The sequence below is a fragment of the Perna viridis genome, chromosome 3 (assembly GCF_037379345.1).
Source record: "Perna viridis isolate PV_CMFRI_1.1 ecotype Kerala chromosome 3, ASM3737934v1, whole genome shotgun sequence".
Taxonomy (NCBI): domain Eukaryota; kingdom Metazoa; phylum Mollusca; class Bivalvia; order Mytilida; family Mytilidae; genus Perna; species Perna viridis.
In genome coordinates this window covers 52611696-52638900 of record NC_142447.1, presented here as the reverse complement: position 1 = coordinate 52638900, position 27205 = coordinate 52611696, and the positions used below count along the sequence as shown (strand labels likewise).

The following is a 27205-nucleotide window of genomic DNA, read 5'->3' as shown; positions in this document are numbered from 1 at the left end:
ATCCAATGTTTATTATCAGAGGTAGACGTAGAAAATAATAGCAGTGATAAGACCTATACTGCTACCATACTCTCCAAAGAAGAGATTGTGGAAAACCATGTGCTATCCTCTTTTGGCCTCTCTACCAAGGACGATGATTGTGATTTACCGTCTATGTACTGGATTCCTAAACTCCACAAGAATCCATACAAACAAAGTTTCATAGCTGTATCTGCAAAATGTACCACCAAACCTCTTTCAAAACTTTTAACTTCTATACTCACAACTGTCAAAGAGGGTCTGCAGTCCTACCACAACACTTGTTACTCCCGTAGTTGTATTAATTCAATGTGGATCCTGAAAAGTTCGAAAGATCTTTTGGAGACAATCAGTTCAAGACTATTATCTGAATATAATAACATTAAAACCTATGATTTATCAACACTGTATACTTCTATTCCCAATACTCAGTTAAAATCCCGACTGAAAAACATAATACATCGTTGTTTTTCCAAAAAAGATGATACACCTAGATACAAACATATAGTTCTTGGTAGCTATTCCTCATACTTTGTAAGAAATAATTCCAAATCATCTCCCAAATATACAGAGGAAGATGTTTACAAAATGTTGGAATTTTTAATCGACAACATATATGTCCAGTGTGGTGAACGTGTTTTTCAACAAACGGTCGGCATTCCAATGGGAACAAATTGTGCTCCTTTACTTGCTGACCTATTCCTTCACTCTTATGAGGCTGACTTTATAGCTGATCTGATCCGAAAGAAGGAATATCGTTTGGCTAGATCCTTTAATTTCAGTTTCCGCTATATAGATGACGTATTATCTTTAAGCAATCCTAATTTCTGGGATTTGATACATTGCATCTACCCCAAAGAACTTGAGATAAAGGATACTACAGACACTGTGAAGTCAGCCTCATATCTTGACCTACACTTTGAAATCGATGGTAAAGGAAAACTATTGACCAAACTTTACGACAAACGTGATGACTTTTCATTCAAAATTGTCAACTTTCCTTTCATCTGGGGCAAAATCCCTTCAGCACCTGCGTATGGAGTGTTCATATCACAACTCATACGTTATGCCAGAGCTTGCCGAAACTACGCAGACTTTTTGTATCGCGCTAGAACTCTTAACAAATAGGCTTCTGGAACAGGGTTATGTTGCTACAAGATTGAAGTCATCACTACAGAAGTTTTATGGTCGTCATCATGAACTCGTGGATCAGTATGGTGTATCCATCTGCACCATGAAAATTGATTTATTCAACGGGTCATAGTTTTCCTTTCCTTTTTATGAGCAAATCGGCGGGTGTTTCTAGAAAAGCAGAGGACGCTTACCCTACCGGTGCACCTGGTCCATACTCCCAGTTTTTAGTGGAGTCCGAGTTGCTCATTTGCTTTTGTTACTTTGTATGTATGATTTTAGTTACTTTATGTTCTTTGTTGTGTATGTCTGTTTCCCATGTCTGGTCTTTGTCTCTAGAATGCATTCTTTTGATTACCGCTATAACCTTGGTTCCCTTGATTACTCTTTTCTCGGGAAATGACCCGCGTTAGGATTTAGACACGTGAGTTTGGGCATGTAAAATTGAAACAGAACAAATTTCTGACAAAAGTAAACATGATTATAGACCTTGAACATTATTATCCATTCATTTATGTCCGCTTTTTTCGAATCAAGTAAAAGTAAATTGACATCCGAACAGATATGTAAGAAATGGACGTATGAATTTAAAAATGCCAAAAATTCCATCCATGCATTATATATAGTACATGCATTATTGACGTATTCTGAACTCTCTTTTCCAACTCTTCATTTTAGACAACCACTTTAATTTTTCAGGGTTATTTTGTATTTGAAATTTTAGTTTTGTATCAAATTAGCTCAATTACACGAAAATGACGAACGTAATGTCATGTAAGGTTCTATAAACACACCCTTTAATCGCAATGGTAAAATTCGAGAACTAATTGTTTTATTTGAATGAATAAATAGAAAATTTGAAACATAAATTGCAAGCTATTGAACGACACGAGTTTATCATTATAATTACTCACACCTTAAATGAATTTGTCTCTTCGGAATCACTACCGAGTTCGTCGTCTATGGTACAGCTAAAAATCCGGTACATTTTTTAGAAATCCTATGGTGTACGTACAAGTGTATGTTTCCCTGTAACAATATTTTGATTTATTCCTCTTTTTGCTACACCCTGGACCCCTTTGTAGTATGGTTGGAAAACGATTGATTGATTATTGGGGTTTAACGCCCGAGCAGCAATATTTCAGCTACATTCAGGCGATGAACATGAAATGGATGATAAAATGAACATGAAATGATGATGATGATGATGATAAAATGAAAAAAAAAAGGATGGGACACTTGGGTAATAGGGTCGACAAATTCTGATTGCCGCAAGAAAAAGGGAGGGATGGAAAGGGTCGGGCAATTTAGCTTCCTGTGGCGGAGCGCAAAGGTTCCTACTCCTATCGAATACCACAGCAAGCTTCTTTTACGTGCGAGGAACTTGGCATCTTTCCCAACACGATGCACCACAATGGTTTGCGGTCAGATTTTCCGTATTATAGCCTGACAACCCCAGCATGTAACACGCCAGGGGTACCCCATTCCACTACATGGGGCACACAACCCAGTTGCTCTGTGGGCAGAGCGCCTAGCACCCAGCTAGGTTTCTGAGCACTATTTAATCTTAACCTTTTACGACAAGCTTAGCGCTACTGCAGGTCTATTCTTTTGACTCCCGGACCTGCACGGGGCGGATGGAAAAGGATGGAAAATGAAAAAGAGAGGAGTTCACAATCGTTGAGTTGATACCAAAATGTTTGAGTCACGGCGGAGTCCATGCTACGCTAAAGGAAACCTTAAGTTGTCTCAAAAAGTTTTAAAATCTTTACAAGTGCATGTAGCACCAAGGAGAATAAAACCAGCATCTAGGAAAACAGCATGGAAAAGTTGTATCCACAGTTAGTTATCTATATATTTTTACATGTTTTATATCTGTGGTATGGCTGTGAGAATATAAAAACGAAAGTTTTATCTAACCTACTCTTGAATGTAATAACTTTCAGTTCTGTACATACATACATACATATGTTTGTAATTTACGCACAAAATACTCCTACAATATTTAAGCCTCTTAACGACTACCATACAATTTAATGAGAGCACATTCCTTGCTTTGCTAAGACTTATAAAAACAATCCAACCATATTTCTTTGTCTAAGTTTTCAGTTTCGTGAAATGAACGTGTTTTTTTTTCATTCCACAACCTAGATGTCTACCGAGACATGTTCGGAATAAAGAGATAGATGATAACACGCATGAAACGTTAAAACGAATTCTTTTTGAAAGTGCCAATCAACGAATACGTTTAAGTGTAATTACCTCAATGAAAAAATGAAGAAAAGAGTGAAGCATGTCATTAATTAACGGAAAATCGACAAGTGATGTAAGTTTGGCAGTTAAAATCTGAGCAACGGTTAAGTAATTAATGCAACGTCATATTTATTAGTATCACTTAGGTTTGATGAATTTAACGCTTGAAAACATGTTCCTCAGCTATACCTTACTGCAACGTTTGTCTTCCTATGGAAGTAAGATACGAAGCTTTAATATCAAAGAAAATAAATTCAGTTACGAATAAATGTTTTCTTTCATCAGGTTAAATGATCAAACACTAAATGTCTTCCAATCTGTACAAATTAATATGATTCATCGTTAACGAGATATTAATGGACGATGTTTGAAACAACACCCATCCTAATTTGTTTCTTCCTTTATTGTAAATATGTTTCAATTCAATCTTCATCTTTTCTCAATTAAAATCCTATGGCACCTACACGATCAAGAATTAGAACTTATAACGTATTTTTTAGTTTCATAAGATAACAAACAGAAAAAAGGCACATCTTTAAAATCGAATACATATGCATGTATCAATTATTATTGAAAAAAATGATTATAGACTGTATCGGTATTATGGTACTGAAGATATTTGTGAAGGACAACGTGTTCATTTTATGTGTCTGATGTACGTTGTAACCTGGTAAATCTACCCAAAACTAGTGTACGAATTGTCCATCATTTCAGACTAGTGATCTAACAACCGTTTTCTAGTAATACTGTATACTCCGAAAGATACAAATTACAAATTAATTGTATAGCTTGAAATTACCAACAAAATAAGCCTGGACTGTATAGTCCTGTTATAAAAGCATTTCTGTATACAATGGCAGAGAAATTCCACCAATGATGTGCGTTAAAAAGTATATTTTAGAAACTTGCGAAGTTCGAAGGACAAAGTTCATACAAAGTTCTCACAAAGTTTGGCAGATAAACGTATAAGGATATTTCTTTATTTGACAGACTGCGAAAATAGATAAAATGTAAAGACATATCTTTAAATTTCAGGAAACATTTGAGTAGAATTGAATAAAAATAAATAAAATGATAAATAATATAATAAATAAACAATACAAACTTTAAAAAGTGTCACCAAGGTACATTATCCTTTGGGAAAAGGATAAATACTTATTACGGTTATATCATAAATACCATTCCTTGTACACTTCTATGGGTGGGGTGTAACATTAGGTCACTATGTACACTTCTATGGGTCGGGTGTTACATTAGGTCAGTATGTACACTTTAAAGGGTCGGGTGTTACATTAGGTCAGTATGCTTTTAATGGAATTATACATTAAAAACCTTTTTAATGATATGTAATATAATAAATATGAGTAATTATTAGTATACACAACAGATTATGAAACCCGCTTTTACCTGATTTCGTACAAGTTGTTCTACAGTGTAAGTAGGTTAACGAGAGGTTAAAACGTTCTAAGCTTAGATGTAAAATATTAGAATTGTTTTGAACTTGCAATACGAACTTACAAAGTAAACCATTAATAATAATAAGACAGACAAATGATGTAACAAGTTTATCATCAAAGAAAGGAACCTGTTTCTAATGATGATTAAGAATTATAGAAAGGAATCATAACTGAACGATGTGAAGAGGAAATCTATTAAAAGGAAAACCCTGATGAGAAGTAAGTGCCTATTTATTATGATGTATGAGGTTCAAAGCCAATATTGTTGATTACGTAATTTCTAGAATACCTTGTATTAGTTTAAGATCAGGTAAAAATAACACCAAAAAAAAAACTGTTTTATTAGGAAAATTCCTTTTATTTGACAAAAAATAGAGAATGCACTGGAAGCTTTCAAGCAAAATAAATGCAGTTCATTTTCTTATTGACAATAAAATTAGTTATATAACTGCTCCAATAAGTCAATAGCTATATCGCGATATTGTTGATATCAGCAGGAAATCTGAATGAAATCCGTTTAAATCGATATACTTGGTAAGGAATGGAAATCAAGGGATCTAGTATTCGAAGAGTAAAAAAAAGAACATAATCCAGTGATAAAGACTTGACGAAGAAACACACACACGCACACACACACACACACACACACACAAAACAAGAACATGAAATGATTAAAATAACACGTATATAGAAACAAAAGTTAATTAGACAGTAAGGGACATTCAGAAAACTAGATACATCGCTTCCACAATGCATGCTTATGTTTTAGAGGCTCTAGAAAATCGCTCACCTGGTCAAAAAAAGTCTTTATAGCTTTGTAAAGCTGGACTCTTGACCTTACCATACTATTATCACAAGAATCATTTAATCAATACAGAGCATCTTAGTTAACAGATCTTTATGAAAATTTCAGAAAAGGTCGGTCTCACCATGCTGATCAATCCCCCTAGAAAATAAGGCTAAACACTTTGGATTTCAAGTTATTTTCAACATTAAGAAATGTCAAGGATATCCTAACAAACATTCATGCCATGTTTGGTTACAATCCATCCTACAAGTTGTCTAAGAGGAGATTTAATAAAAAAATCATTTCAGGACCCATAATTCATTCATTTGTAAACGGACATTTCTGAAAATTTCGGCTTTCACGTACATGTAAGTAATCCCATCATGCTGAAAAATTTTAATCCCTGCCATATTTTAGCTAAACCCAACTGTTTTTGAGTTATTTGCATAAATCTTCAATTTGACCCCTATGGTCTATTTTGTAGAAACGGTGGCCATGTTTTTCACAAGATCAAAAATCAACACGCATAGATTGCTAAACATATTCTGCATAATATTCCTGCACATATTTTGTTTTAATCCATCCAGTAGTTTCAGAGAAGAAGATTTTCAAAGTTGAAAGTGTAAAATTCGGTGAAAAAAAAAACATTTCAGAACCCATAAGTCATTCATTCGTCAACGGATCCTTGTGAAAATTTCGGCATAGGTTCATCCCAGCACGCTGAACAATTTAACCTCCTGCCAGATTTGAGCAAAACCAAACTGTTTTTGAGTTAGTTTCATAATTCTAAAATTTGACCCCTATGATCTATTTTTAGTAACGATGCATAACCATATTTTTTAGAAGATCAGAAATCCCCGCACACAGAGATTGTTAAACATGTTCTACATAACATTCAAGCACAGTTTTGATTCAATCCTTTCAGTAGTTTTAGAGAAGAAGATTATCAAATTGGAAATGTAAAATTCGGAAGAAAAATCCACTTTATGACCCATAACTCATTCATTCGTCTACGGATCATTCTGAAATTTTCGGCATAGGTCATCCTATCATGCTGAACAATTTTGCCCTCTACCAGATTTTAGCTAAACTGTTTTTGAGTTATTTGCACAATTCTACAATTCGCCCCCTGTGGTCTATTTTTAGTAACGGCGGCCATGTTTTTTACCAGATCAAAAATCCCACATATGAATTGTTAAAAATACCCTAAGGAACATTCAGGCTAAGTTTGGTTACAATCTATTGAGTAGTTTCTGAGAAGATGTTTAAAAAAGTTTACGGACGACGATGGCGGACGACGGACACATAGTGATGGCAATAGCTCACATGGCCTTTCGACCAGGTGAGCTATAAGTGATCTTTTTTAATTTTTTTTTATATAAAACACAACATCTTATCATCTTAGTTCATTGACATTAAAATTGACAACCAGCGGTTAATATGTTTGTTTGTTTGTTTGTTTGTTTGTTGGGGTTTAACGTCCGAGCAGCAATATTTCAGCTATATTCAGACAATGAACATGAAATGAAAAAAAAGGATGGGTCACAAGGATAATAGGGTCGACAAATTTTGATTGCCACTGGAAAAAGGGGGATGGGTAAGGTCGGGCAATTTAGCCTCCTGTGGCGGAGCGCAAAGGTTCCTACTCCTATCGAATACCACAGCAGGGTTCTTTAACGTGCGAGGAACGTGGCATCTTTCCCAACACGGTGCACCACTATGGTTTGCGGTCAGGTTTTCCGTATTATAGCCTGACAACCCCAGCATGTAACACGCCAGGGGTACACCAGCGGTTAATAAAACGATCAATGTCAAATAAACAGAAACCAAAGAAAACATATAGAAACTAAAGGTAACACAGGATAAACGACGATATGTCTCGAACTAAATAGAAAAAGTTAAAAAAAAAAAGGGTTAAGGTTAGCCTCCTGCTCTTCTGACTTTCAAGAACCAACAAACCCCCAAAAATAATAATGATAAATACGCAACAACTGTCAATAACAAGGATTATTTGAATTGCTGTTGTTGATTTCATGAATTTTGTCCTCTCTCAATTCTTAAAACTGATATATTGTGCAATGTAATGCTCGGACTTAAATGGTTCAAATAGCTATTTACAATTCTAAGGTAAATTTCCGGTCGATATTTGTATGATATCAACTATGTACTCCAGTAAACCATTATATTTTCTCAAGCTTTTCGAAAGTTTACAAAAAGAAACTAATAAATGAGCTAATGAGCACGAAGTTTAGTTAATGTTATGATCTTACTGTAATTTTCTGAAGCATGCATGGTTTACTAATGTAATAACTTAATCAAATCACTGCGCCGGATGTAGGACTAGAGGCAATTCTGTATCATTGCGCTGTTAATTTCTTCATTCGACAAGATATTGTCTTTAACTTGTCAAATGCGTGAGCAGTTTTCAGGGCATGAGAGCAGTCAGGAAATATAAAATCATTTATGTATGCTTCGATAAATACTGTTCAATATTTTCGTGTCAGCAGAACCTTTTTGGAATCAAGCTAGGATGAGGTTGCGTAATACTTTTGACATACACTTTGAAAGAACGTTGTCAACAAAAAAGTTTCTTTAACACACGTCTCATCAACACCAATTGTGTTTGCTTTATGAGTAAAGATTTCACTGTAAAGTCAAATTATGACCAGAATCCATGCTGTTTGAAATAAAGAGTAATAACAAAATTACCGAACTGCTTAATCTAGGTATATTTCAAAGGCGCAGTCAAAAAGAAACGTCAATATCAAGGTAAAAACCGGAAAGCAATGCTCTTTACTTGGTACATTCATGGAAATGGTGGGTCAAACAAGGTTTTAGTACGCGCCAAATCTTCCGCTTAAATTACGGTGAATTATTCAATCATATTTAAATGATATATTTATAGTATTGAGACGAAACCATTATACCAAAAGTTTCAGAATGAATTAAAAACATTATAGTTTCTTTATTTAGGGTTTTTAAGAGTTTGGCGCTTCATATGATCTTAATTCGTTTGTACGGATATGACAACAGTGAAAAAAAAAACACATACACACAAATGTACAGTCATCACGTTATCAATAATTTTAAATGAAGAATTATTGAAAATACTTCCTCATACATATATTACACGACAAGGTAATTTATTAATTCATTTACAAAAGCAGTTATTAAGGTCAATTATTTGAAAGAAATGACAGTTCAGTGCAACTCCTGCATTTTGTTTTTGATTTTATAGAGAACAAAAGATTTAAAACTTTTATAACGACATGTTTGTTGATAAATTTACATGTAAATTTTTAATGAATAAACTCTAGTTACTTTATAATTCAAATAGTTTGTGTATAGAATACACTTTTGTCTTTCAACGGTACCTCATTAATCTTTTAGATTGGCGCATACAACGCTAATGTTTTATTTGTTCTATGTAGGTTTTGAATTTATATATGTTTATATGTGGTGAAAATATATCTGAATCTAAATCTGCAAAAGAATAACCGAGACAAAAACAAAATTACTCTAATTTTCTAAACAGATGAACAGTGAACATGTCAAACTCTAAATTTTAATGTCATGTCCGTTTTATATATGTTATTTTAGTTTTTAAAACGCCTGTTTATGTCTTAACAGCAATTAAATGATATGTTCTAAGAGCTTTCCTTTTACATTTGAACTGTATTTGAAGATGCCTTAGATGACCAAGTAGACTTATCCTGTCTCTTCAGATAGAATCCTTACACAAAATGCTATTAGTGTTTATTGGAGGTTTCTCTCTGACAAGGGAAATTTAACAAAAATGGAAAAATCGACAAGAACACTGATCTAAACTATTATTGTTGATAATAAGATATGTATCTATTCAGTTACTAATATAGAAAATGAACAGCGTGGATACATGAATAAACTATTGGCCATCCGCTACATACAGCCGGATTTAGTTAATTATTTATATAATTTGTTATGTTTGCTAAAGTTGTCATAATGAAGTGATGATGGGTACTAAGTTTCACCACACGACAATAGATATCCATCTTCATTGAAGAAAATTTCCATTATAATTGTTTATGCTCTTTAAAACCTCTCTGCGGTGCAGCTCGTCTATTGCGTTCTGTTTATGCTAGACAAACAAACGGATATTTACTCTTATTTCATTTTGTTTGTGCATTGGTAATAATTCATTGTACGAAAATTGATTTAGAGGAACATTTGCAGTTTTGGATTTGAACGGGATCAAACGTAAGTCAATTTTTATTCAATTATTTTGATATATGTAAATAAGTCATATATTTGGAACAGTGGGGGGTGGGGGGCTAAAATTCGTACAATATCAAGTGTGTTAATATGACCTTACAAGAGGACGAAAAAAGAAGAAATTAAGTAATGTTGGCATTTATTCTATAAAATACATTTTGAAAGCTTAATATCAATTTAATTCTTGTGTAACATTTCAAGACAGCGATAATTCCTTTAGTCGTCTAAGAAAGACTTTGGAATAATACAAATGATAGAAGGACAAAGGACAAAATGTGTCTTCTAACTGTAGATTCATTTTGTAGAGTAAAAAGCTTTAAATAATACACAAAAAATATAGCAAAAAAAGCTGATTGTGTACCCCACCCAAACGTTATAGGGTGAAAATATCTCAAATTTCGACAATATGCTGATCTTGTAAAAATAACGAAAAGGTTTTAAAGGATTAAATATAAAACTTAGTTTCTAGTGTGAACCCAAGTAGTAAGTTTTGACATAAAAGTGGCCACTAGAGGATACGAGAGTTAAGTTGCATACAACCACAACACATACTTAAATCTAAAAAATATTTATATTATATACTGATTTTTTCGATGGCGAACGCATATTGACGAGACCTGTTTATTATGAATTAGACAAACACGACCTAAATATTACCTGCAACAGCTGAAACGTGGCTTTCAATTTGATCTGTTTACATCTATGTACTTAAAAACTTCCTGAGTGGGGTTATATCTTACTAACACTATACTGATAGATTACAATATAGATATATCACTTAACCAAACCCATGACTATGTTAAATGGATTCTATCGTTTTTCATTCCACATTGTACAAAACTGATAACACAAAACTAATATTATATTAAGTGCAGTCCTCTAAAATATTTGCCAAAACAATGGTTAAATTTTGTTGATCAGAATGATAACCCCTTATACCATTATCGAAGAGGTATTAACTTTGTCTAAGAGTTGAAGTTGGGAAAATACGTGCGGAAAAATGTCAGTCAGGAATGACAATTCGAAAACAAATTATCTGTATATGATAAAGAACTTAAATGTTTATGTATCTCGGGAGCAACATGGTTGAAATATATAATGTAACAAAGGAAAAATATTAAAAAAGGAATATCATTTAAATTCATTTTACATTCATTACAAATTGATGAAGTACCAATCATATGATATTGTAAATTTCGATATGATGTACACGTGTTTCAAGGAGTAACCTCTCATCAGCAGCATTAAAATCAAATTAAAAGGAAGATCTAAATTCCCCCAAAATGTAAAACATATTTTAAAGTTGGATAACATACACTTGTACTATTTATAAGTTACTGCAATGTTAAGTGTACATATGTACCATGCATTAAATTGTGTACGAGTTAATGCTGTACTCGGTATTATTTTAGTCACCGGTATGGGGAGCGCCGAGTCCAATGTGTGTGTTATATGGAATATTACTATATTCTTTGTATTATTCACTTAACTATACCATGAACATTCAATAATGAAACTAATAGGATCCGTAGTATCTCATTCTCAATTATTGACTTTATAGAACGTCTCTTAAGCTTTGAGGAAATTACTTCTAATTTTTAATGATCGAATATATCATTCCTGGTGAGTTCGAATTTAGGCAAGATGGTAAGACTACGAAATTAACTTTAAAAGGAAAAAAAACCCAAAAAACAAAATAAGTGAAAAATAAAACAAAGAACCCTTAAAACCGGATAAATTCATATCGAAAGATCCCTTTTCACACCTCATTTGATTAGGTGAACACGGAATCAGAGTTTATTTGACATTTGTTGTGATCCAACATTTGAGTGAATTTCATGATATTCGCAGAAAAACTTGGAGAAGGAGCATCACATGGAAATCGCTAAAATTAAATGTATGACAATCTCATCAATATTTGACATTAACTACTGCCGCCAGTGTGGTGAAGACTTTTTGTTTGCATAAGTAATTTTTCAATTGCTCTTTCAGATATGTTATTTACAATTATTTAAGAACTAACATAGAAAAAACAAGAAAGCAATATGAACTACATTCGCGATTTTTAAGGCATTTTTAAGACATTAATGAACAAACCTCGGAAAAATAAATCAATTTTATCCTTTCGGCTAGTAAAAGTATTTTACATATCTTTGATCTTGGAAAATTGGTCATATCAATGTACATACTTATATTACTGTCACTAGTAAAGAATTAAAATGACAAGGCAATTTGACGCACATTTGGTGTCTGGGTAAGCGTATGTTGCAACTAACAAACACGAATTGCCGGTTTTATCATCTCATTTATAGATTCAACATTTTATGTTTCGTTTTTGGGTCACGATAACTATCTGTTTATAACTCCAAAGAGTTACAATGTAATTGCCTCGCTAAATATTTATGTTTAGCTGCAGATTGGGAAATTTCTTATGTTACATGTAGTTACTGTAATTCAAAATTGTTTCCCTGTCAATATTGTCTTGCCAATTTGTTCCCACACTAACTGACCTATAATATTTTAGAAAGATTGATTAATATAATATACATAAGGTTAAGGCATAGTTACGTAGAAATAAATTTGATTAATCTATTAAAACATGTTCGTACACTTTTAAGAGTATTTCTATGATGTAAAACAGCCATGTGCCCGAAAACATTACCTTTAGTATATTCCACACGAACTGCAAAACAAAATGTCAAATATATATATTGTAAGCTACTTTTGTTAAAGTTTGTATTTTATAGTCTCAAAAGCATTATTCAACGTAGAATTCGTTCCATATGTTCATGCGTACATACACGTACTACCCGTAGAAGTTTAGAACTTGGTTCGGTACTACATATAACGACTATACATACATTACTCAAGCACTTTGGCAATGACGTCGAAATTTCCTACAATGACCTCATGACAAGTGCCAATATACCGTGATCGACTTCTTTAATTAATACATGGACATTGATTTTCAAGTCTGGTGCAAACGATAACGATTCGCTGTGGAATCGCAGTAGTGTTTTGTTCTGCCTATAAAGGAAAAAAACAGCTCTTAATCTGCACTCTTATCCTCATAAGAAGGTTATTATGAGGATTTTAAAAAGTTATTTCCAATAGACAGAAAACAATATTTAAGTCATTCCTTATATTTCAATTTTGGTAGCAAATTGTAGGAGTACAAAATAATTATTTTAAAGATTACGTTTATTTTCATCCATATCCAACTGGAAAACGTACTTCTCAAAATACTAACTACATATGTTTTTATCAATTTGCTATAAAAGTCTTAAAATCTGTCCAAACCATGGCTTGGTTGTGAAATGTGATACCTGAGATAGCATACAAATTACTGCATCTGACATGGCTAACATATCTAATCATAATATTAAACCATTAGGTATTATCTCACTTTCTACATTTCTATATTGAACCTAAGAAGATCGAGGAGTAGAATATCTTTATTGACTGATACAGTTATATGAAATCATCTACCTATTAATAAATATAATTAATTTTCTGCACGAAAGCCTCACCAATTAAATGATGGTATGTAGCAAATTAACAACAGAACAACATACAAACAGATGGAAAACGTGTATTTTCACACAGCCTTAAATCGGGCAGGTCCTATCGATTCAAAGTATCACGTTACACACAGTGGGGTTTTCGATGATGCTCCATTATCATGATAATTACGAAAAAAATAAAAAAAGAATGCAAAGGTGTGGCTAAGTTTAAAAGTTACTCAGTCAAAACTTCCGGATTATTCTTTTTTTTTGTAAAAGAGTTAAGTTTATTCAGGAAGAAATTTGAAAGTTTAAACAAATATGTAAAAAAATAGCTTCATGATTGTTCATTTAATGGAAGGATTATTTTTTTTTGTATTCGCATCGTGAGAAACACAGCACCAATATTTTCGGTTATGTTTGATGTATTGTAAAAATGCATTTTTAATTATTTTGAATTTAAAACTAGGAAGCGTCCCGAAACACCTAAAGTTCATATCACAGTGTATTTACGTAATACACAGTCATTGTCTCTGGTCGAGCGATGATTCGTATGAAACTGACTGCCGACGACTTCACAAAATACATTTTCTGCTGTCGTGTTTTTGCAGCTGTTTTCAAAGTAAGTTATACAATGTAATAGTAAATTATAACAACATTAAATTTTATCTTTTTACGGATGTTGTGTTTCTGTAAGATACAGACACAACTACATTAAACTTACTCCCAGGATGATAAATATCTGCTAATCTGCTATATTTTAAAACAAATGTTTAAATGAAATTTAAACTCGCATGATTATATGCATAAATCTTAATGGTAAACTATTTTCAAAACTCAGCTGTAGATGACCGGTTACAAATCTCAAAGGAGAAAACCGTGTCATATGGACAAACTGTATCAGCTGGCCGACGTATTACATGTTAACCGGAAATTTCTTCCTCTAATTAAATGAAATTCTGGTGATCACTAGTAAAATCGATTCGCTTGTTAAATAGCAATTTTAGCGATCGCCTGTGAACATGTTACTGATGTCGTTATAATATAAGAATGACAAATGTGTATAGCCAAAATGACATGTAAGTGGAAGGTAAAGACTACATGATAATTTGGATGTAAACACAAACCGTAATTGTGAGTATGAAGTATTAGTGATTAATTTATAAAGCCAATCAATACTGTTTTGCTTTTCGCTTTCCAAATTTACTAACGCTTTAATAAAGAATCCATTAAAGACATGTACTGTTTCTAAAAATCTTCAAGTTGATTGTAATGTACTTATACTTGCAATTCATTCTAGGGAAAAGCAAACAGCTGCTTTAGTCAAGTAAACCGGAAACATCAGTGTTTATTTACAAATGTAACACAAATTATATCATTAAATACCATCATATATAGAATTCTCAGGTGTTATAAAAATCATTTAGGTAGTAAAATTATTTGTCGCAATTATAATTCTATGAAGATGGATTTTTTTTAATGCGCTACAAAAACCTGTCTGTCTGTCTATATGTCATGTCTAAACGAACTTGCCTCCTTTATATATGAATACTTAAATGAACGCATAAATGGTATATATCTAAATTTAATAAGAAGCATATATAATATGCTCATGTAAAGCAAATATTTATATAAAAACAATGACAAAAACAAACCAAAAAAAACAAAAACAAAAACAAAAACAAAAACAAAAATATATATATATATATATATATATATATATATATATATATATATATATATATATATATATATATATATATATATATATATATATATATCAATTTGAAACCTGCCGAATATAACAAAAATGTACATTTGGCCATTAAGGAAACAAATGGAGTAAAATACGCCTTTTTTGTACATGTATAAATGTGTACATGTACAAAGGCTTTGTTTCATTCGTTAATTTGTAAATTTAAAAACTGATTTAACAGTTTAATCGACGATCAAGTTTTACAAGGAGACCTTGATAAATACTAAAGCTTTCTTCATTCACACATTTTGAATAAGTGCATTGTTCATGCAATTAATTCAGTGTGCTATAAAACAAGATTTTTGATAGATATTACGTAAAATTCTTTTTATGATAATACTTTTTGGACATAAATACAGTGTTTGTAATTGAATTACATTGTTGCAGCTGCCATCAAACATATATTCGTCATTTGTTTTATATATCAAGCGTTATAAACATCACTATTTTATGAGTCTGGTGGAAATAAAGGTGGCTGTATACTTCTCGAATAGCAAAATAAGTCATATTTACTTATCCTTCCCTTTTACTTTAGACGTTTTTGTTCGTTAGGTAGGAAGTCTCACTAATAAGTTTATACTTTTGAAGTAAACACTTAATTTTACTTTAGAATGCTTTCAAAGCAGTTGTTTGTTTTGCTGCATGTGCCCAGCATTACTACGCAACTATGCTAATCTGTAGAGATATCCAAGCGTCACCATTGGAATTTCCCCATTTTTATGTACAGTTATTAGCAAAAGTACATCGAATGGTTCCTTTATTTCGTCGCTCAAGATATCAAGTAATGTGTTGTTATTATCCCCATCCCATTTTAATTGAATTTCTTTCGAAAATTCTCTTTATCACGCTTCCCAAGAAATATAAATATTTTCCCGTGAATTGCGTAATTTTATGTCTCCTATTAGAAACTTTAAAGCCTCGTCATATATTATTCATACATTTCCAAATGCGACTAACTACTTAGATATATTTGCATCAACTTAGGGGTTTTTAACATCTTAAGACGATGTAAATCTTATAGCTATTGTAATCCTTGTTAAGTATTCCATAGTGTTGATAATTATGTCGCGAAATATCAATATTGGATATTACTGCGTTGTTAACGATATTTAATGTACAATTTAAGTCTCCACTTCGTTAAAACACAACAATTTTAAGAGTAACATCTTGCATTTCAATGGAATTTTTGTACTTCGACGTCCTTAACAATTTTTACACGAAAGGAAGTGTTTCATATTTCAAATAATTAAAACGACACCCCTTGTCCTATTTCCGGATGATATTTTTGTTTTGTTTTTGTAAATGTTATATACAGTATGGTCCATCCGGCTATGTAAAGCCAATAAGCAGTATATATAAAGATCTGAATTGTGTTTCACTTTTCAGGACAATGAACAACACATCGTTGGTTCTAAATAATGCGTCATATTTACTGAACAACTTTCCGGATGAGCCAACACATCAGTTCACTATTACAGAGGTATTGCTTCATTTTCAACCAGCAAGCGTCTACACAGACAGAATAGTATCACCGATCTGGTATGGTATAGGGTTGATAGGAAACCCAATTTCAGCAATAGTATGGCTCGGACGGAAAAGTCGGAAGAATTCATCTGCAATTTATCTTGGGATATTAGCTATTGTTCATACGATGAACTTGATAACACATTTTTCTCTGAATGAATTGACCTATACGTGGGATATTCCCACTAACAAGAATCACGGGCTATGTGAAGCATTGAACGTATTAGCTATTGTCCCACAGTATCTAGCACCATTATTGGTATTAGGCTTCACAATCGAAAGGTATATTGCCGTGTGCCATCCTTTCGCAAAAGGAACATTTTGTACAGTGAGAAGAGCCATAATCGTGTCGGCAAGCTTGACTCTTCTCTCTTGTGTTATTGCTGCAGTCCAATCTTGCCTGTGGAAATATTACCCGCAGTACAATACATGCCTTCAGAACCCACAGATGGAAAACTTTCAAACGATATGGACTGCTACCACTGAAATTTTGTTTTTCTTGGTGGTGCCGTTATGTGTTTTACTATTCGATGTTCTTGTGATTCGTGAAATAAAGCGAATTACATCCCAAGGACCAGCAATAACTAGTACAGGTGGAAATCAAGCAACCACTGTTACTTTGTTAGCAGTATCATTTTATTTCATTTTCACACTTCTGCCATCCTCTGTTGTGTACGCAATACAAAACGAAATTCCTGTCGGAAATGTACAAAACTTAATAAGCTTTGAAAGTATGGCATCTGATTCGTTGTGGATGAAATATTTTAAATACATGGCGATCCGGAAGGTAGTGGAGGAGATTTGTCTTTCGAATAGCGCGTGTTATGTGTTCATTTACTATGCTACAGGGCAGTATTTTAGAAAACAAGTCCATTCAATGTTCTGTAGAAGGTTGGCAAGGTCTGATCCTGCTAGTGAAAAAACTAATTATAGTTTAATGTCATCAAATGGCAATGAAATGACGTCAAAATTGTAACTTGTAAACGTGATTTTTAATGTGACGCAACGAGAGCCGGTAACTGAATGGATGTATAATGCTATTAGTATAGTTATATTTAAATATAAAATGGTCTATGTTTTGTACATTTGATATCCTCCCAGGTTCTTTGTAAGAAAAATATTTGAAAGCAGTCTATTAACCCGTCAATTTGATGTACCCAATCCTTTCCATGGTAAAGTCACGTTTTACGTCAGTCATGTTTGATGTTACTTGGTAGTTACGCGTCATTGGACTTGTTCGAAAAAACTTATAATGAGACGATAATGGATTTTTATCGATGTTTATAGTAATATAAAACTACATAAAGAATTTTCAGCTAACCACAATACTTAAGTGTATTTTATTTCAACTGAACGCAAAGAACGTTAATGTGATGGTAAAGAAGAAGATACACAAAACAAAATAAATAAATCAGCGGTCCTTATATTTCGAATTACCAAGTGTAAAAGCGTCCTTTCTACGATCTAACAAGATAAAATTGCAATGGTTTCTTGACCGGTTGTGAAGATATTACCTAATAATTCTGGTTTATTTGTATTTTTCCTTATCATTTTCAGAGGTGATTTTGGATGAACATAATAAGGCTTCTGGACCAGGGTTACGTTGCTACAATATTGAAGTCACTAGTACAGAAGTTTCATGGTCGCCGTCATGAACGGATGGATCGCTACAGTGAATCCATTGTCACAATTCGATTTGTACAACGAGTCATAGTTTTCATTTCCTCTTTCGTCAACCCCGCAATTGGCTTTTATTAGCAACTCGAGAATGTTTGTAGAAAAGCAGAGGACGTTTACCCTACCGATACACTTGGTCCACGCTCCCAGATTTTTAGTGGAGTCCGAGTTACTCATTTACTTTTGTTTCTTTGTAATTTTCATTTAGGTTATTTTATGTTCTTTGTCGAGTGTATCTGTTTTCCCTGTCTGGTCTTTGTCTCTGGATTACGTTCTTTGATTTCCGCTAGAATCTTGGTTACTTTGACTACTCTTATACATCAGAATAATCTTTTTTTAGGTCACCAAACCTGATTTAGTGATAGTGTGGTCTATAAATTAAACGATATAATGCATTGTAAAATAAAACGTTGTAAATTGTTACAGTATGAACTAAGGGAGGAAATCTGTAAAAACACATTTTTGTCTGTGACAGCTCTATAAAATAATACCACGGGAAGGTATCACGAAAGAAATTTGTCAAAACACACCGATGTTTTTGTCTTATTTTCATCCTTTGGTCTTGCTAAGTACCAAGAAGAAATTTAAAAATACCTATTCTTAGTTCAAATTTTACTTAGAAATAACCAAAGCATGACTGATCTTCTCTTGAAACTTATCTAGTGGAATATTTGCGTCTGTAATTACATACAGTACCAACATCGAGTATTTGCAAGTTACAAATATGAAAAAATATACTCGTCTGTCACAGATGATCTTTTTACAGATGATGTAACTTTAAGGATACCTATATATAGTTTTTGGGTTTTTTTTTTATTATTTTGTTATCTTTTTAGGGACAATTGATTTGTTTCTTATACATGAGCGCCTATTAAGAAACTTTGGTACTTCTTTTTCTAATTTTGTAACAAGGATGTTATTGAATATTGAATTCAATTTTTTTAAAGTATCTTTAAAAGCAAAATTACATTCCATTAAAAAAAGTATGATCATCAACCAAGCGAGTCAATGGGCGCGCGTGATCACTACATCAACCATTAACGGGATTCACTAATGGCTAAGAATAGCAACTTTACTAAAATAGCAATAATAACCGCCAAGTCTCGTAAAACATTAAGTAGTTGGTGGATCAAATCACGGCATTTGCATTCACCGTCAGGAAGCTATACACAATACACAGTGGCGTAGCTAGTTAGCGAAGGCACGTAAAGCTTACGACAGGGGGTTTGGGGCCCAACGGGTCCAGGGCAGCGCCCTGGTAGGAGGGCCTAGGGGGCGAAGCTCCGCGGATTTAAGATTTATTGCAACCATTTTTGAAGGTGACAATATCATGTTTGGTATAAAAAGTTGGATGCAATGATTCAATTTAATTCTAATTTTAGCTTGACGTTGTATAAAAACATACCAAAATGTAAATAATTATTTCCTTATTTGAGAAAGTTACAATTTGTAATTAAATGTATTAGATAGGTCCTAATGGATCAGTTTGGGAGACTTAAAGTCCAGATATTGTTTTTTTTTTATATAAAAACATCAACTACCAGTGATTCTTCTTAAGTTTTTCATTCAATCTTACTACAGTCAATCACAAGATATACTCATTTTGATTCTACGTAAAGGTAAAGTTTGTAAATGAAAGAAAAGTCAGTCCAACAATGATCCCATGACTTTCATCAGATATTTGCAAGAGTACTTGGTCACGCAACATTTCAGTAATTCGCTCAATTTATGAAAGCATTTTTCGTTGTTTTGCATTATCAAATGTGTCAATAACTTCTTTCATGTCGATGTCAAAATCGGAATGGATATGAAGCAATGAAAGAGAAGAGAGTCTTTCTTGTCCCATCGTTGACCTCAAATAAGTCTTGACCTGCTTCAGTACACTAAAAGATCTTTCAGCTGTGGCCGTAGTAGGAGGCATGGTCAGGAGAATTTTCAAGATCGCGTGCACATTGGAATATAGATCTTTGTTTGTCATTTGTAATGTCTGACAGAGCTGACTTGGTTTCTCCGAGGAAAAATTTTCCCATCGAGCAATCCATCTCTGGAGTTCGCGACCATAATGGTTTTCAGATTGAAGGTCTGCTTCAAAGACACGATATATGCGCATATGGTCATCATTGCTTAAATCCTTCAGATTTTTTGGGATCAGTTTCTGGGCAAGAAATCTGTCTTCAGAGTTTACCAATCGATCTCTCAATTCACTTAGTAGATGATCTAAGAATACGTAATACATTGTAACCCGCCAGTAGTCGCGAATATCAGAGATTTCTGGATTTGTTCGATTCCGCTGACGCCTCGTTGCGCGAGGTTTTGACGGTGGTATATCGAACTGTTCAGCTAGATTAACAGCTTCATCGTACAGGGTGTTGTACACAGTTGGATCCCCCTTTTGCTTCTCGAAAACTCTAATTAAAGTTTGACAGTTGTTCACGGCCTCCACAAGATCACACGTTACACTTTGAAGTGTTGCTGTGAGGGAAACAACATCTTGCAAAATATGCTCAACAATTACAAGTGGTAAGATATAATCAAACCTGAGGATTGCCGAAAGCTGGACACCAGATTTGCCATTACCTCTACTCTGAAGATACTCTAGGGAGCTGACGATTATGGGAAAAGCAGACTTGAATGTAGACAAAGCTGCAGCCCCACTGAACCATCGTGTATCACAAAGGATTTGAAGCTTTGTTTTATCTTTCACATTTTTGTTTTTTTTTCAATTCGTCCTGTAGCTTACCAAGTTTCTTGGCCGAATAATGAAAGGAAAACGCAGTTTCCTGTATAGTAGCCATCATCTTCCTGACTGAAGCGTCCTGGGATGTATGCACAATAGCTAGGTTTAGAACATGGGCATTGCAATGGATGTAATTGGCGCTAGGGACAACTTCTTTGATTCTTGCCTGAACACCCCTGTGCACACCTGACATGTTGGCCGCCCCGTCATAACCTTGTGCTCTCATGTTCTGTACCTCGATACCATACTTTTCTAGCGTGGCAATGAATGGATCTGGAGTTCTTCGCCTGTGGTATCAGCCTCACGAATCCTAAAAACTCTTCCCTAAGTTTCAGTTTACCATCAATCGTGTCGACAAATCTGACACATACAGAAACCTGCTCGTGGGTAGACATGTGGGTGGCCTCATCGCCTATTAGAGCAAAGAACCCGGCCTGATTACACAATTCGACAATTTTCGTTCTTACCATATCCCCACAAGTATTGATGATCTCGTTTTGAATGTCTGGAGAGGTGTATTTCACTTTAGCTAGTGGATTGTTAAAATGGTGCTTTAAAATCTCGTCACGATATGCTGTGTGCTGCTATATTGCCATAAAACTACTTTTGTCAGGTGTGTGCCCCCTTATTGGTATGTTTTGGCGTCCACATAATATGAGAACTTCCATTATCTCACGAAGAATGTGTCTGTTTCGTCCAATGTCGTCTTTCCGTTTTGATGAAAGTAAAGATGTGACCGGTTCCTTCTGTGAGTCTCTCACATCTACGAAGTGCTGGGCAGATCGTTCATTATGGGAATGTGAGTCAAGACGCTCGTGTCTTTTGATAAAGTTATGAATGTTCGATTAATCTGAGACAGGCAAAGTAACAAACGCTTTATCGCGAGCACTTTCATTCCCAAACAACACACAGCAATAGCAATACAAGGCATCTTGAGAAACAGAATACCTCAACCAGAGATGATTCTTTAACAACAAGGGAGATGTTTTCTCTTAATACCACCAATATCTCTGAAAGTCAAGATTTTATTCCATTTGAATTTATCAAAAATGACATCCTATAGATAGCAAAAAAAAAACGCATATGAACGAACGAAGGACAATAGAACAATACACACTAGATTTGCTTTCACCGTTGAAAGTATAGTTTTTTTAATGATTGTTTCTCAATTCCATGTACATAGTCTTAACCTTTTTGAATTAGTTTGTCTGAGGGTTGGGGGGAGGGGTAAACTTCCACTGTAAATATAATTTATATGGTTAATGATGGACAATTTAGAGTTGATTCCTATTTTTAATATGTTTCAGATATGAAATTTGATTTTCCTCAAGTCAGCGTATTTTTGTTAATGTTTTACTTCTCCTCGATTGCGATTGTTTTTAACTGATTTGACTATACTTGTGATAAGCGTAGCTGATGAGACTTTAGGTCCGAAAGACGTGACCTGTGTGACTGGTCTTGCCTCGAATTTGTATTTGCCCTATGGTTTGTGAATCTGGATGATTCCTTAGTATTTTTTTTACTATAGTGATGATAAAAAATTACCGACCTTGAATCCATATTTTAAGACAATTTAAATAATGGCCGGTCATTTATTTTAGATCAATGATAAAAAATGGTACATACCTAGAAGGGAAAGAGAAATTTTCTATACTTTCCCAGCTAGTCTTTATGATAAGTATTTTGATATTGTTGTCCCGGGTCATATCTTCTCTTGATATCTCACCAATATCAGGATAAGAGGGGCCATTTCTTTCCAGGCTTTGATAGAGGACTGACTTGATGAACAACTATCACTGTGACTTGAAGGACTTGATTTGTCTGAAATTTCAGTGGATGCCACTACTGGCTCCGTAGCCTGATCATCTGAATGGACATTGTCACTACTTGTATTATCTAGAATAGCTATTCGTTTACGGAAAAAAGGAATCTATCTGTTGACAAGACTCTGCTGCTTTCTTCATTTGTAAATTTTTGCGGAAGTATAACTTTGTAACGTTTAAAATCAAAAGAAGATAGGAAGAGAATTAAATCCGGAAATATTTCAATCGGTAACATCTCGTTTCAAATGACCACAGATTCAATATACAATAGACCCGCCATATGAAAGAGTAATCAAGGGAACCAAGGTTATAGCGGTAATCAAAAGAATGTAATCTAGGGACAAAGACCCGACATGGAAAACAGACATACACAACAAAGAACATAAAATAACTAAAATCATACATACAAAGTAACAAAAGCAAATGAGCAACTCGGACTCCACTAAAAACTGGGAGCATAGACCAGGTGCACCGTTAGGGTAAGCGTCCTCTGCTTTTCTAGAAACACCCGCCGAGTTGCTCATAAAAAGTCCGGAGTAGGCAAACGAGGAAAGGAAAACTATGACCCGTTGAATAAATCAGTTTTCATGGTGCAGATGGATACACCATAACGATCCACGAGTTCATGATGACGACCATAAAACTTCTGTAGTGATGATTTCAATCTTGTAACATAACTCTGTTCCAGAAGCCTATTTGTTAGAGTTCTGGTGCGATAGTTCTGAGTAGTTTCGGCAAGCTCTGGCATAACGTATGAGTTGTGATATGAACACTCCATACGCAGGAACTGAAGGGCTGTTGCCACAGTTGCCAAAATTGACAATTCTGAATGAAAAGTCATCACGTTTGTCGTAACGTTTGGTCAATAGTTTTCCTTTACCATCGATTTCAAAGTGTAGGTTAAGATATGAGGCTGACTTCACAGTGTCTGTAGTATCCTTTATCTCAAGTTCTTTTGGGTAGATGCGATGTATCAAATCCCCTAAAAAAATTTCATATTTTCAGTCATATTTCAGTTTTTTCCTTGGCTATAAAAAATAAAACCACCTCCCCCACTCATAGGAAAATTTTGTGCACGCAGATGCGTCACTGCGTCAATGGTAGCTACGCCACTGAATACATTAAAATATTTCGTTGCAAGAAATCCACAAAAAATACAGCCGAAATGAACTGAGTCAGACGTACGTTTGGATCAATAAATCGTAGTGCCTAGTTAGCCTACAAGAGGTTAAACGTTCAAGATAACGTTTATAGTGCGTCTATACAACCTGATTTGTAGACTACTTTCGTAGGCTTAAGCAATTTGTGGATGTTGGCAGAAATGTATATTTCGTTAAAATCTTATTCGGATTAAAACAATTATAAAAATAAAAATAATACACAGATTTTGTTTTATTGCTGGATTTCGACCGATTGCGCCAAAGGTGACCATTATTGCTCAGAAGTCAACAACTAAGTTAATTATATAAATTTTTATTGGCTAACGTTTAACATTTAAAATCCTTCCGCAACTGAACAGATAAACGTTTTGAGGAGCAAGTGATTATTTATGAATTGAAGTAAAATTATTTTGCGTTTCTAATTAAGTTTCAAAGTAGTACATCAGAGCACTCACTATATTATTGGTATAAATTGACACAACCTAACCTCCCGCATTTATTCTATAGCTTAATGCTTAACTACAATTAATGGTTTATGTTGAATTCATCAGATTCACCTACATGTTACAAAAAAACATGTTTCCTTTACCAAACCGTTACATAAAAATATGAAAACATAAAATGTAGACAATTGAACCCATGCAACTTAATCTTAAGGAATAACTGGACCAAGAGGTCTTTATATTTGACAAATAAATACAAGAGAAATATCAGTAAGGATAAAACTTATGTTAGACAGCTTTCCTTAACACTAAGATAGAACGTAAATATATTACATCAGTGAAATTATCAAAATGCTGTGGTTTGTTGGCTTATAATACCTGTCTGATTGTCAGGTTAATTTTAAATATCACGATGGTAAATCAGGACTATAAATTTAAATCTATTTGTGGTACCAAAAAGATAGATTTTCATATATTATTGTTTTACAAAAGAAACACTACACACGTAATAACATCACTGAATCTATTCCATATCAATTTTTAGCAGTTGTGGGTTGCAGCATAAGGTATATTCCCATGAACATTCCAATCTTGTAAAAAACGTATTACCACTTTACCCGTTGTAACACACAATCAATATTCTGAATTCTGCTAAATTTTATAGTTTCCCAAAATAATATTTGGTGGAAGCAATTTATTTTTAATGGAGCAAGTAACTACAAGAAAAAAAAACAAAAACAAAAAAAAAACCCCAAAAACAGATAATTCCTAAAAAAAAGAAATACCAGTAACCGGGCCTTTCTGGTGTCCAAGCCAAAAATGGAGAGAAGGAAAAACATGGTTGAGCCAAGCTTAAAACAAATAATATTTTTGACAAAAAAGAGGTTTGTAAGAACGTAGTAGCATGCTTGTTAAGACGCATTGTGTTGTAATTAAAATATACTTGTAATAGAAAAGCAAATAATAATAGAAAAGAAAAGTAAAAAAAGTGAGATTTGCATACATAAGTATGAATGCTTGTACAAAAATTTAACCGAATTAACTTAATGCAAAAGCAAAAGTTGATTATGAGTAGAAATAAAAGAACAATAACACTAACAAATACTAACATCTTATGAAAGAAATAAACGAAGGGAGTGAATATCAATTTCATAGTAAAGTTAAACTATTTGAGAAAAACAAATCAGCTACTGTTTCAAGCAGTGCTGTATACAATATGACAATTCATACAAATAATACATTACAGTAATTCAATAGATACTATAAACATGGTTAATTTTTCATCGGCAACACTTCAATTGTTTTCTGCTTTCATGAAAATGCAATAAATGAAACATTATCAATTATAAAGCTGCAAGCAACACCTATTTTTTTTTATTTCAATATTGTTCCTTATTGTGCAATGAAAGAGGGAGATGCAAAAGAAATTAATTATTCTTCATTATTAAATCTTGTTTTTTGTGCGTGCATATTTTATACTTGACTCAAATTTTATATCGATACCAACAAGCAAGTGGTATTACTGAATCTTTTTAAAAAGTATGAATTTGATTTCTGTTTAAATATATGAACAATAAAGGAAGCACGTTATAGACATGGTTAAAATTGGTAAATCAACTATTAGTATCATTAGGATAGGAAAGCGTAGCAAGTAATAAACAATAAACCAGAAATATACCAGATCCAAATCAAAGATGAGGAATTTAACAAAACGTAACGTACAGATAAAAGTAAATATGTCACCTGCCTTTATGAGGGATCATCGAGTTGATCATTATAGGATAGATAATACAAAAAAAAATATAAATAAAAAAAATAAGTTTGTAAAATATATATATTACACACTCCGATATGCTGTACACGTGTTTCAACCTGTCATCAGCAGCATTATAATCTAATTTATAGCATGATTATTATTATTTACAATGTATATACAAGAAGTACTCAAAACCAAAACTATTGAAATAGAAAGCCAAGTTCATCGCCGAAATGTTCTACAATGTATAATGTGCAAAACAAGGAATGAAGCATCAGTGTGTTAAATATTTGTAACATTGCAAATTTTGATAAATATGATAAATGAAACCAGATATAACTCGGGGTCAGACCAGTCTGACTACTGGGTTGGTAAAGGGTAATCAAATCAAGGGAACCAAGGTTATAGCGGTAATCAAAAGAATGTAATCCTGGGAAAAAGATTAGACATGGAAAACAGACATACACAACAAAGAACATAAAGTAACTAAAACCATACACACAAAGCAACAAAAGATAATAAGCAACTTGGACACCACTCAAAACTGGGAGCATGGACCAGGTGTTTTTTTAGAAGTGCATTTTTAAGGACAAAAATGGAAATAGCAGTTACACTCTACATATTTGTAATTTTGCTATTTAACCAAATATATATAAAATATATAAAAATATATAGTATAGTATTAACTAGAATTCCCTGTCACACTTTTTACATTTGAATATCCAAAGACCAGCTAACCAGTGACTGGCAACTCCCGATCAGGCAACTGTATTTAACATGTTTTCTTTTATCTCGTCATATTTATAAAGTGCAAGTAGAATCAGGTGAAACAATATTTTAAATTATTTTAACAACAACGTTACTCGTTATATTTTTATTAACACGAGTTCATAATGTTTATAATGCCTTAGCTATTCGTTATAACATCT

The 27205-nt window shown here is 33.4% G+C and overlaps 2 protein-coding genes across 6 annotated transcripts; one reads left to right on the top strand and one right to left on the bottom strand.

Moving 5' to 3' along the window:
* The first annotated feature begins 4942 nt into the window (after nt 1-4942).
* Nucleotides 4943-17756, top strand: LOC148622856 (G protein-coupled receptor 35-like). 5 transcript variants are annotated; one of them, XM_088573125.1, is made up of 2 exons: nt 4943-5078; nt 16543-17756. In XM_088573125.1, the coding sequence occupies exon 2, from the start codon at nt 16547-16549 to the stop codon at nt 17654-17656; it is 1110 nt and encodes a 369-aa protein (XP_088429251.1). In that variant the 5' UTR covers nt 4943-5078; nt 16543-16546; the 3' UTR covers nt 17657-17756. The 5 variants fall into 5 exon arrangements, with proteins under 5 accessions (XP_088429251.1, XP_088429252.1, XP_088429248.1 ...); XM_088573126.1 differs by lacking the exon at nt 4943-5078 and adding an exon at nt 8767-8784; XM_088573122.1 differs by lacking the exon at nt 4943-5078 and adding an exon at nt 9385-9882.
* A 2327-nt stretch (nt 17757-20083) lies between these two features.
* On the bottom strand, nt 20084-21320 carry LOC148622855 (52 kDa repressor of the inhibitor of the protein kinase-like). The gene is made up of 2 exons (XM_088574145.1): nt 21098-21320; nt 20084-20829 (listed from the first exon to the last, which is right to left on the bottom strand). Exons 1-2 carry the CDS (start codon nt 21318-21320, stop codon nt 20084-20086), a joined length of 969 nt encoding a protein of 322 aa, XP_088430271.1.
* Between the last annotated feature and the right edge of the window lie 5885 nt (nt 21321-27205).